Source organism: Pundamilia nyererei, unplaced genomic scaffold (genome assembly GCF_000239375.1).
Source record: "Pundamilia nyererei isolate P.nyererei 1_Seehausen unplaced genomic scaffold, PunNye1.0 scaffold00011, whole genome shotgun sequence".
NCBI classification, from domain to species: Eukaryota; Metazoa; Chordata; class Actinopteri; order Cichliformes; family Cichlidae; genus Pundamilia; species Pundamilia nyererei.
In genome coordinates this window covers 6,405,273-6,418,097 of record NW_005187412.1, presented here as the reverse complement: position 1 = coordinate 6,418,097, position 12,825 = coordinate 6,405,273, and the positions used below count along the sequence as shown (strand labels likewise).

Below are 12,825 nucleotides of genomic sequence, written 5' to 3'. Positions count from 1 at the left end.
AGTGACACAGCCCGCTCAGTACTGTGTGCGGAAGACAACCGCCATTTCCGGAAATTACAAGTCAGCTGCTAGGAAGCTGACGATTGTTGCTGTTTAGTTAGCTTGATGGCTAATCTCGTCAGTTGTTAGGGTTTGCTTCACACTGCTGGAGCTGTTCGTGGAAACATTTGGACCTGTGTTGTTAACGAGCTGCACTCCTGTAAACATGAAGTGGGTGTTTTTTCTCGAGGCTCTCCTCCTGGCTTGTTTTGTGCTGCTGAGCCAAGTGACAGCGAAGGTAAGGCTGACGTTAGCAGACTTAGCTAGCTATGTGGAGGAAATGGTGATGATGGCTGGATGAAATGAAATGCTTTTTTCTTTCAATCTCCTCTAAACGATGACTTGTCGCTGTGGGTTTGACAGTTGGATGTCAGAAAAGTTAACTAATGCGCGAATGTGGCTGCTATGTTTGCTGCTTGATGGTGAGGATGTAGAACAGAAAAAAGAGGCTATTTATCCCGAAGTTGGCAAGTTCCTGTGTTAACAGCGGCCAAAACATTAAACATAAAGCTGGATAAAATACATTACGACAGGACGAAAGGGATCAGTAAAGTAGGAGCACAGTTAAATAGAGAAAAGTGAAGGAGTTAAGTATCTAAATAAAATAATGACACTCCATCTAAAAAAAAAAGTGAGTAAAAACCAAAGATGCAGGTATTGTCACGTGACTGTACTGAATGCGTGTGACATCTGTAACCTGTATCGACATAACTATAATAACCAGTGTTATGGTTGAGAAAGCGGGTTCAACAAACTGTGTCTGACCATAAAGTCCAAGTTGATTACCTCTCACACGGGCAACTCTTGAGTTTTAAGTTCGAGAAAGCCAGAGTTCAGCTGCCTGAGTTTGTTCACCCCAGAGTTTAATTGCTTCAATGCAGGCTCTCCATTTGAATCCATCTATCTTAAAAACAGCATCGCGGCAGTTTATTCAGCATCGTCCACTCAGTCATCATTTACTCAGGTTTACTTTTCATTAACAGATCAATCCTAACAAACACACTCCTGGTTTTACTAATTTGATGGCTGATAGAAGCTGTTATTAAATGAAAATTTAAAAAATAAAAAAGAGACAAGCAACATCCTTCTGCCATGTTATGGGTGTTGATGTTGTATAGTCTGTCCATCAGAGGGCACTAAACATCTTCCCTGTTGGCAACACTGATTGAAACGGCACAAACACAACAATCAGCTAATCTGAGCAGAGCTGGGCAGAATGTAAACGAGTAAATTAATAACCACACGAAAAAATGTTAATGAATCTGTTTATGTTTTCTTTGTCTGAAAGAAAAGGAAATCATCCGATATATCAGAATGTCAGATTATTAAATGAACAAATATAAATATTGGGCTTAAATATCCTCTAAGTTTATTTTGGGATGATGTAAAGTGTAAAGTGTTTAGTTAGTCCCCATAGGGAAATAGTTCCTCTGCATTTAACCTATTCACCCAGTGAAGCAGTGGGCAGCCACCAGTGCAGCGCCCGGGGACCAGTGTGTAGCGACGGTACCTTGCTCAGGGGTACCTCAGGGTAGCCGTTCAGTGGAGTCGAACCCCCTGCCTTCCGATCATGGGGCCACCACTTTACCTACTGAGCTATCCCTGCCCGATTATTATGATTTGCATAATAATGAATTAATTGCATAATTGCATAATAATGAAATGTGTAGGCTTTTGTGTACCATATATTGTGCAAATGTGTTTGACAAACAAAAAAATGAACATTTGCCGTCTCTGTTGCAGAATTCAGAGGACATCCGCTGTAAATGCATCTGTCCGCCGTACCGAGAAGTCGAGGGTCAAATCTACAAACAAAATGTCTCTCTTAAGGACTGGTATGCTAACAAATCCGTCGCTGTGTTTCTCTCAATGATGCAAGTTGTCCTTGGTCTGTTTAGCTGAAAAGCTGAAAGCTTGTTAATTTTAATGTTTCGTCAGCAACTGTCTCCACGTGGTTGATCCCATGCCAGTGGACGGGAAAGATGTGGAGGCGTACTGTTTACGCTGTGAGTGTAAATATGAAGAGAGGAGCTCGGGGACCATTAAGGTAAGTTCAAGTTGGATCAAAGAGTCGTGGTTGTTTTTTCTTTGCTGTGACGCAGGGCTGTATCTAATGATTGAGTTTTAGTTTTATAGTCTTATTGTCCTTTTATTGTGACGCCTCTCTTTTGTCTAAAGCAAAATGAAAAAATGAAAAACAGCCAGCCTATCATGTGACTCATGCTGTGTGTGACTTAATGGATTATTGTTCAGCTTAGAGGACACCTGATTGTTTCAGTGACTTTTTTTTTTTTTCTAAACTAGGAAACGAGCAATCCCACAGTAATTGTTTCTTATTTTCAGTTTACCATCATAATGTACCTGTCCATTTTGGGTCTGCTGCTGCTCTACATGGTCTACCTGACTCTCCTGGAGCCCATGTTGAAGAGGCGCCTGTTTGGGCACTCGCAGCTTATACAGAGCGACGATGACGTTGGGGTATGTGGTCCCTTTAATTTTACAGCACTCCACCTGAGAGCATTGTTGTATAGTTTCTTTTCACTGCTGCTGCGCCACTCTTCTGCTCCTTTTATGAGGATTTTTATGTGGACCCATTGGCCGAAATGTCACATGGGAGTCATCCTTTGTAGGTAAACTTTAAAAGTTTACAAGTGCCTCTGTTAATTTTTAAACCTGCCTCAAGTGAATCTGATCGCATATTTCAAGCAAAGACTGGAGAACACGGTAGTTACTACAATCGCAGGCAAACACGGGAGCAGGGAGGATCTAAAACAAGCTGTAACTACCTTCTGTTCACAACATAGTTAAAAGAAAGCTGATGACAGCTGCTACATTACTGATGGTGAAATCGTGATTATTTATTAGAACATGAGCATGACAAAGATCTAGGACAGGAAGTGTGGTTGTGGTGCAGCGGGTGAGAACACAACCTATGATGTGAAAAAGTAGTGGTGAAGCTTTAGGTTTCCTGCTGCTGCAGATTCGCGTGAAAATAATTTAATTTGTGAAATATGAGTTGACCCTTACTGTAACATACTCACAGGAAATGCAGTGTATGGGTCAGTAAGCTTAGCACTTACTGCTATCGTTCATCAGGACGAGCTGATGCTCATTTTCTGCATTTTTTCCACTGTGGAAACGATTAAAATGAACGAAGAGCTTCACTCGGCAGGAAGGAAACGAATTCCTCAGAGAGATGACCAACTCCTGTCAATATTCCCAGCTGTTTACCAACTGATACCACAGGAGACATAAAATCAGATCAGAGTTATTCACAAATTGATGGAAACAGGCTGATTATGTTGTTATTTTTAAATAAGATAAAGATATTTTGGTTTTAGTCGTCCTCACCATCAAAATCTGTGAGCTCAAACATTGTCTGATGCCACCAGGTGTCACCTAATTGACATGACTGAAAGGATTCCCACTTTAACGTGTCAGTTTTCAAAGTCAAACATTGGTCTGTTTATTACATTTGTTCATGCTGCTCGCTTGCTGCACAGTGAACAATCAGCCTGAGTTTGTGTTTTCATTAATCTGTACTTTTTAAAAGCCAGAACACACTCATATGCAGTATCAAGTAGGAGAAAGAAACAAAAAGGAAACAGTTCAGTAGATTCCTGACTTCTTGCTGTTTTCTCTTTTTAATTATTTAATAAAAAGGCACTGTGAAAATGCTCAAATTTCTTCGTAAGAGCAGATAGTTTGGTTGTTTTAATTTAATTTCCAGTCTGAAAGACTGTTTAGAGAAAAAAGCAGTGACTACCTTTGACTGTGGGAGGTGGGTGCAAAGCGGTCTCACTGTGTTTCACTGGCAAAGTTTAGGCAAGAAGAATTGTGGTGTTTGTCTTATACTGTACAAAAAGCTAATGCTGCCACTAAAAGTTTAAGATTTGTCAGTATATTGTTTTTCTGGTGAATAAGCTGACAACAAACAGCTGAGGTGCTGCGTTGTCTTGTTTATCCCAAAGCCTGTAGTCAAAATTCAGACCACATGTTTCTCCTGTGCTCTAACATGAATTAGATGAAGAAAAAAAAAATCTGCAAGCAAAACCAATAAAAGCGGAAGGACTCCTGCAACATTAATTATAGAGGAAATGGTGGGCTTGTAATGTTTAGTGCTCGATACAGAGAGACTGTCTGACTAAAGCTCTTGCTTTTAGTCAGACAGGGCTTTTCCTTTCCCATCCTCACAACATAATCCCATAACCATTTTTTACTTAAATAATATCCAGTAAAGAAGATTATTATAGTTGACTAAAACTAAACTAACATCTGGATACATTTTAGCTAACTACACTAGACTTTTTAAAAGAAAAAAAGATTTTGTGAACTCTGAAAACTAAAATAAAGTTTTAGTAAATTATAAAGTTTTAGGGTTTAGTTTTAGTGTTTGTTAGTTTAGTAAAATTTCATTACAACTTGCCTTATGAGGCGTTTATGGACATGTTTATTGGGACTCTGGGTGTCTTACAAGACTGTTAATTAACTTCTTTCCAAAAGTTTTGTTTTACTTGTACTGATTTTCTAAATCTTGCCTCTGACACATTGCCGCCATGCAACAATTTAAAAGCCTTAAACTAGCAGTGAAACTTATAAAACTAAACATTTTCAAACAATAAAAACCAAAACTGAAATCAGAAAATCCACTCTGGACACCAACAGAAACCAAACTGAATTGAAAACAATCATAATAAAGTAAATGTGAAAGGAAACTAGAAAATACAAAGCTATAACAACACTCCACCGGAGACTAGGCTTTTGTTCATTTAAATGATTCTCACTGCTAACCCGGCTTGAGCAGCTGTCAGCATACATACACATCCCAAACAGAACAGAGGACATCTACATGTGTGTTAAGTGTGTTGTTTTTATTAGTTGTTGTTGTTTTCAAGACGGTCATTAAAATGTACATTTGAGTCTTAAAAAGAACTAGCGAGACGCTCGTGTTTGACGTACATCAGACTTTTTAATCTCACTGTGTTAACTTTGCTTTCAGGACCAGCAGCCGTTCGCCAACGCTCACAACGTGCTGTCCCGGTCACACTCTCGATCCAACGTCCTGAACAAAGTGGAGCATGCCCAGCAGCGCTGGAGGAGGCAGGTCCAGGAACAGAGGAAATCTGTGTTTGACCGCCATGTTGTTCTCAGTTAAAAACCGTGATTAAGTAAATGGTGGAGCAAAAAAACAACAATAACAGAAAAACACTGTGACAGACGCCCTCCAATTATATCACTTCGTTTCTCTCATTTCTGAATCAAATCTAAACGTGTGTGGTGCATCAGAGGTGGACATGGGTAAGAAATCATTCCCGGCTCTGGTTTAGTCTGCAGGCAACACACGAGGTTACTCTGAATTAATTTCTTGCACAGTTTAAATACACAGACCTAAAACACAATTTATTCTTTGACTAATGAATCTGAGCTAAGAGTCCTCTTAGTCCAAAGAAGTCTGATTACACTTGATTTCTGAACAAAACATCCAGATGTTGGTCATAACTGGCTGTTACCTTGTTGGCATTTAGCGGGGTCGATAGTTTCCACCCTAAAACAAACACGATCACTGCTCTCACCATGGGAGCAAAAAGGAAAAAAAAAATCATGTAAAATACTCCTGCTTTAAAAATGCATGTTTTATAAATAAATCTTTTCTAAATGTGTTTACGATCCTTCCTTCCTACCATGATTATTAATGTCTCATAACTGGTGTGAAATTAATCATTTTAATGAACTGAATTAAATTTGGTAACTGAACAAGTAGTTTCCCTGAACCTTGTTGCAGAAATCAATGTGATTTCCTCTCGATGTCATAATGATCTTACAGTAGCTGTGCTATTGGTTATCGGCTGTTAGTGGCCCTTTAAAATCTGTGCCCTCTCCAACTGCCTAAATGTAGCGTCACGTCTTTTGGTTTAGCAGGTTTTTTTGGGGGGTTTTAAACGCTTGGTCAAACATCACGTCCACAGTCAGTGTCCTTGTTGTCTAACAGGCAGGGTTTCTGTGACAGAATTTATTTTGTGTATAGTTTGTGTGAGTACATGGGCAGAGTGGATGAACTGCCATCGCTGGGAGACATTTGAAAGTGTTCTTAACTATTGTATATGTGGTACCTTTAACTTTGAAATAAAGTTCTGTAATATTTCTGATTCTTGCACTTGTAATCTGTTCGTTACATTGGTCCCAGGTCAGCCCTGAGAAAACGCATTTAACTACTAGTTTGTTGTCATTTATTACGATTTATATATTTGGGGTTTTTTTGTTTTTGTTTTTTTGAGCTGACTGATATGCTGCAGAGGTCCCAGGACAAAGATAAAATACCAACTTACTTTAGAACAAAGACGATCATTGTGTCTACACCAGAATCCTGCCCGGGTTCAGGTCATGTTTGTCACATGTTAATCACAAAAGAGCCACAAAAAAGCAGGAACCATATGAGGCTCCTCATCATTTTAGCTTTTATTTCAACATACGTGTTAATAAACAATACAACTGGTAACCAAGTCATCACAAAGAGGGGGCGTTTGTAGATATGAGGTTGGAGGAAAGCTTGATTTAGGGCTTTGGTGATGGCATAAATTGATGTAGATCTGACGCGGAAGCATAATTCTCATGTAACCCTGTAACACTGGTACTTATAACACCCAACAGCATCAGATGACAGCATGGATAGGACCAAGAGAAGTTTTTATTCATTTATATATATATATGTATATGTATCTATATCAACTGACTGAGTATGTTTACATCAGGTACTTTATTTTAGTTATGCAACTTGTGCACTATTAAGCTGCCTGATTTGGATTACAGGTTTTACTCAAGTAAAATGTCTTAATAATAGCTCAGCCCCCCGCCCCCGACTTCTCAAAACACTAAATTATGTTTAGATGTTGTAAGAGGGTGTGAATCATGTCAGATTTTCTACACCAGATTTCTGCACTGATTTTTGGTTGTGATTAAATATTCAGATTTCCTGTAGCCCCCCCCCCCCCTCCGCGAGCTTTGTTCTTGGTCTCCTGTGGCAAAAACGAGGCAAGAATCCTGGAAACACCCCGGTCTCAAAGTTAGTTGGGAAGCCTCCCTTCAGTGACAGCGTGTATACGATTTTTCTAAACTCTGACAATCACTTTAAATCGTTTAAATCCACAAGTCAACCAAACTAAGAAAAACAATAGATTAAAAAAAAGGAGAAACCTTTCTGCTTGAATGCATTTCTGGGAACCGTGGAGACAAACATCTCCCAAACTTTGACATGTTAGTAATCCAGCCTTAAATACCTCGTTTTTTTTTTTTAAAGTGTTCTTTTGTCTGGTGCTTTTCTGGCTTAGTAAATCTCTGTTTTCATAACTTGTCCTCTCTGTGTTGGCAACAGTTTTTCTACCAATGGAAAAATACTAATTTGGGATTCAGCTTGGTCAATAAAAAAAACTCGACAGGCTTTTTCTTCTTCTTCTTTTACTTCTCATCTTGACATAGTAACCCATTAAGTTACCGTGTCATGATGAAAATTTGGATTTCGCAGAGAAAAGTCCCATACAAGCATTCAAACCAGTTAAATTGCAGATGTTTGATAACTCCAACCATCTTCTTTTCATTTAACTCAGTGATTTCCATACAGCTACGTCATCGTTTCCTGTGCAGTCCGCTTTTCCTTTTTTCCCTTCTCTCTCTGCATGCAGCTCTACCGAGAAGACTATTTTCCCCAGTAAAAAAAAATATAGCAGTTTTCAAGCTGCACACATACACACACACACACACAGAGAGAGAGAGCGACACGGGCTCTGTGCAAGAATGGATCAGTGACCTAACTGAGCTCCAAGAAAGAAAGTCAGGTAGGCTTTGTTTCTTTGTTTTACCTCCTTAAATGTTCTTTGTATAGAAATCTAACCAAACTTTCCTTTTTTAAAAGTAAGCTGTAGTTTTTGCAGCAGATTTAGAGAGTTTCTGTGAAGAAAAACAGCTGAACGGAACGGTACCTTAGTCATTTTTGATATAATTAAGGTGTGTGACTCAAAAAAAAGTTCGCAGATAGTGATTTAGATCGATGTCAGATGATAACTTCAGTGTTTAATGTTTATGTGGGAAAGTAGCTCTTCTCAGTTTTACTGTTGCACTTGCATCGACGAGCCTACAGGGGTCGCCTCAGACTTTGAATTTGATCCAGTGCAGAATCGATGGCTTTTACATCCATCTGTGTTTATTTTATTTCATGCCCCAACAAGCTCCCGTTCAATTTTTTTAAATGACTTTCCCAGGTATTTGTCAAACCTGTCCCTACTAATACACACACACACACACACACACAGACAGTCATGTTTCCATATCTCCACAATACATTACACTGACTTACATTCATTTTGCAGTTGTTACCTCAAGCCAAGTCTTCTTAAAATGCACTGATTTTGTTATTTAGAGTCTATTTTTGTACCCACAAGAAAGCCAGATCCTCGGAATGAGATGGTTATGTCAACATAAATATTATATGTATATACATATGTGCATACTCAGTATATGAAATGTTACCCCGTATCGCTGCATTCAAGGTTTCTGATTCAGTTCGGACTGATGTTGTGGCTGCTGTGTGGTCAGAAGCTGAAATGCCATGAGATAAAGGAATGTCCTTGTACTAAACTGTTCTGCTTGCTGCTCCGCCAGCACATCATGTTGTGAAAGCTGCAGCTATTCAGAGCATTTTTAGAAACAATAACATCTTATTGTTACTTTGACTGAGAGAACAAGAAAAGTTTTGTGCTTCGGTTAAACATTCCCCCCTCGATAATCAAAGAGTGATCATGGTTACTCATAGACTGCAATCCCCCTTTTCCCCTTGAAGCAGGGATGTGAAACTCATTTTACATGCGTCCCATTTTGATCTTGTGCTGAGACCTTTACACCGACACCAGGTGTTTAACTAAGCATTTAATCCCTGTGATATCTTGATATAAAATAAAAATAAAATAAATAAGTGCATTTCTACATGATCAATGTGTAAAATTAAGACAATTATTAAGACACTGCCCAGATTGTCTTGTAGTTTTTGTTGATTGATGAATTTTGTTTTCAACTGAAATTTCTATAGTAGACAGTAAACAGCCACTTTTCTGTCATTTAATTGTTTAAATGTGTCTTAACTACTTATTAAAGGGTGAACGGCTGTGGGGGAGGTCTTTATCAGCAATAAAACCTTTAAAAATACAGTTAAAAGAAAAAATATTTATGCCCTCTTTCATATTTTCCAAAACCGCTCAGTGGGCCGGATTACAGTTTTTCCTGGGCCAATTCTTGCCCCCAAACCTCATGTTTGACACCCCTTTCTTAAAGGGTTTCTGTAACACAGAACCAGCTGATAACTGTTATTTACTGTAACCCTCAAGGTGGCTGATACTACCTAGCTTTTCTAAGGTGAACGATGGACTGATCCTAACAGCCACAGTACCATTTGGCCTTTTGTGCATTCAAACATGTGCGAATACAAAGAAAAGTAAGTGAGAGTCTCTTGAGAGTGATGTCAGATACAGTTAAAAGAGACACTTCCAGCCCATTTCGAGGCTGTGTCAACTCGACAAGTTGCATCTTCTCCCTCTGTGCTGTCAGGCTGCATCTCAGGGTGTTGAAAAGACACGTCAACTTAATCGGGAAGTTAAAGAGCTGCCTTGGGTCCTTTTCTGAAACTCAATATGGTGTTTATTACACTATTTAGGGGATAATTGTGCTGTGACTTTGACTTCTTGTCCTCTCTTCTCATTGAAACTTCAGGAAGGAAAAAGAAAGGCTTAGTAATGATTTTCTCTCTGGCGTGTCAGTGGCCAAAGTCTCACAGAGATGAGGCGTAATCGTATCTGTTGTTCATGTTGGATGAGATTACTGCTTATTCCCTCATGAGTGCAGCTCCAGGAGGTGTGTAACGAATGAATACGATGTCTGCTGTCAGAGCTCTGTGGTTAGTCCCGAAACTGAGGTTGAAGGGATTCACATAAAGTTTTAGAAATCTGTCTTAATTGGGATTCCTTTCCTGTCTGGTAAAATTTCATGTATGCTCGTGAGTCTGTGCTTTGATGCTCCCGTGTCCTGTGAGAAGAGGATGTGGCTTTTAATGAGAAGTCCAGATGCCACTGTGATCAGTGGAACAATGAATTCCACATTATGTTGTGGTGAAAATAAAATAAAAATCCCACAAAAAGCTGTTAGTGCCTCCATCTTTTGTGCTGAAAATGTGCGGAATTGAAGTGTTTTCAGGAAGGACGATCTTTATGAGACCTTGAAAGGATTTGACGGGGTCTCTGTAAGAAAAGCTGCACAGTCACTGATCTGTAGGCTTCCTGCTGACTTCAAGTAATGAACCGCGATCACGGATGTCGGAGTTTTGTGACTTCCTCTCTCTTCCCAGGCTTGTGGGATGATAAGACACCCCAAGAGACTGAAAGGAGAATGTTTATGGATGGGTGCTCCTTCAGTGTTTGGGGCAGAAATGTACAGACAGATAACCATGGATGACAAAGGGAACTCTCTTGTGAAATAGTTGGAAACGGTTTTCTCTGAACTTCCATCAACTTCTGCCAAAAGAACAAAACATATATTAGAAATTCCTTTATTTGTGTCCAGTGAAAACCTTTTTTAATTGGATGCGAGACCTCACCATAACACCGCACTACAGGCTGAAATGAGTGTGTCTTTCTCTTGTTTATAAATGACTGATGTAACTTTTACTGATGTAACACCTGGCTTAAAAAAAAAAAAATCACTGCCCTTAGGCTTAAAGCATCACCCGTGAGTCTGATTTGGTGTCTCCTGCCAGGTCTCTCCTCTGTTACACCTGGAACCACACCCACAAGTGATGACATGGGATCTTGGAGTGCACCTGCGTATCTGTGCAACAAGGTTAAAGGTAGAGGTCAGCAATAAAACAGATTTTCGGGGATTCTTAGTCATCTTTTTTGCTTTTAAGTGAACATTACAGAGTGATATCACGCCATACTCTTACTTCACTTGCAATAGGTATTCTGAATGGGGGTTTTCTTTAGAAAAGCACAGTTGTTTTCATCATGAGGTGGTCAGAGATGGATGATTAATAGAATCAGTCATCACAAATCTGATGATTTTTTTATAGGTCTGCGTAGGGTTGAAAAAACACCCAAATTTTAGTAAACTGTAACTGTTCTGCATATGGTGCTACTCAATAAATAAAGCTCATTAACTTAAAAGTTGAATTTATCATATTACTGTAACTAAAAACTGTTGTTCTGATTAATAGAAGCAGTAACTTTGGTTAGTTGCCAACAGACTTAATAAACTAATCCGTAAGGCCAGCAATGTTGTGGGGATGGAGCTGGACTCCCTCAAGGTGGTGTCGGAGAGGCGGATGCTGTCCAAGATAAAGACAATGTTGGATAACACCTCCCACCCACTCCATGACATGCTGGTCAGTCACAGGAGCACGTTCAGTGAGAGACTGAGATTACCGAAAAGCACCACTGAACGACACAGGAAATCTTTCCTGCCTGTGGCCATCTCCCTGTACAACTTAACACACTGTTTGCTACTACAGCTACACATGTTTCTTTTCCAACTATTTATTTATGAGTGACTTATGTATGTATGTATGTATGTATGTATGTATGTATGTATGTATATATATGTATATATTGTACTATTCTTAGTTAGTGTATTGTCTGTCTTGTCTTAATGTTGGTTTAAAATGGAGCACTGTAACAAAAAATAATTTCCCCCAGGGATCAATAAAGTATTCTGATTCTGATTCTGATTAGTTGAGTGTCTGAAGGGGGGACACGATGGTGAGAAGGTCCCAGACCAGAGTCCAGTCTGGGGGCCTTTCTGTGTGATGTTCCCATGGGAACAGCTACTCCAGTTTCCTTTAACAGTCCAAAGTCACGCATGGAGTTAGGTTAACTGGTGATTCTAAGTTGGCTGTAGCTGTAAGTGTGAGTAGTTGTCTGTCTCTTTGTGGTAGACTGGTTATCCAGGGTGCACATCCTGCATCTCGCCCTACGGTGGGCGGGATAGGCTCCAGGGCCTCCTGCAACTCAGAATTTGATAAGCTGAAGAACAAGATGGGTGGATCTGTGCATTTCCTTTTAATGTGAAGGTGACTAAAAAGAGATGATTTTTGTTCCAAGTCTCATTTCTTGCACATCGTTTCCTCCACCCTGGGGTGTACTCTCCCTTCAGGGAACAGCACAGTCCTGGTGCACAGCTGGGTTTAGAGGACACCGCTGGAGTCTCTAGTTTGAGGAACAGACGCTTGGCAGTTTTTATTAAACAGGACCTGTAAGAACCAGATTGTGCTTTGAGTCATCACGAAGCATTTTGAGCTAAAAGTTAGAAAAGGTGCCTTAAAAATAACGTGTTTGACTGACTTTGAATGCACTCTGGTGAAGCTGCTGGAGGACAAATGAATAACATGAGGAGTCTTCATGTTTGTACGCACTTTAATGGTGAACATGTCATAAGGGATCTTTTTCTATCATTAATGAAACGCTATTATACGGCCAACATGCATTTGCACATGTGGGCAACACTCGGTCAGTGTTTCCCATTCACTTTGGACATATGAATGGCATCTTTGTGTGTGCTGTGGAGCATTTTTCAGCATGACAATGCCCAGCAGCCAGCTCTGGCAGCGCGGATTCGTCCCATCAGCAGCCCTCGGCTCCTGAATATTCATCCACGCTCCTCAACTCGTCCTGACAATAAACAAGAGGCCAGAGGCTTGAATGCCTGGGTGGGGAGGGGAGGAGGGCAAAGGGGCAGAAGGAAGGGAGGCGGAGGGGG

The 12,825-nt window shown here is 39.9% G+C and overlaps 2 protein-coding genes across 3 annotated transcripts in view; both read left to right on the top strand.

Moving 5' to 3' along the window:
* Positions 1–6: 6 nt before the first annotated feature.
* On the top strand, positions 7–6,185 carry tmem9b (TMEM9 domain family, member B). Its single transcript, XM_005724326.1, has 5 exons — positions 7–277; positions 1,783–1,874; positions 1,978–2,086; positions 2,383–2,517; positions 5,039–6,185. Exons 1-5 carry the CDS (start codon positions 206–208, stop codon positions 5,192–5,194), a joined length of 564 nt encoding a protein of 187 aa, XP_005724383.1. The 5' UTR covers positions 7–205; the 3' UTR covers positions 5,195–6,185.
* Positions 6,186–7,784: 1,599 nt separating this feature from the next.
* dennd2b (DENN domain containing 2B) overlaps positions 7,785–12,825 on the top strand; it is a 55,739-nt gene continuing 50,698 nt past the window's right edge. Inside the window, exon 1 of one of the 2 annotated variants that reach the window (XM_005724324.1) lies at positions 7,785–7,868. The gene's annotated coding sequence lies outside the window, so the exon portion shown is untranslated. Of the gene's footprint in view, positions 7,869–10,877; positions 10,922–12,825 lie in introns of those variants that run through there. The other variant, XM_005724325.2, reaches the window with a different exon arrangement.

Coding starts and splice junctions, on each gene's coding strand:
- tmem9b (XM_005724326.1), top strand. CDS start 206: ATGAAGTGGGTGTTTTTTCTCGAGGCTCTCCTCCTGGCTTGTTTTGTG. Junction 1,875..1,977: donor AATGTCTCTCTTAAGGACTG/GTATGCTAACAA, acceptor ATGTTTCGTCAG/CAACTGTCTCCACGTGGTTG. Junction 2,518..5,038: donor AGAGCGACGATGACGTTGGG/GTATGTGGTCCC, acceptor CTTTGCTTTCAG/GACCAGCAGCCGTTCGCCAA.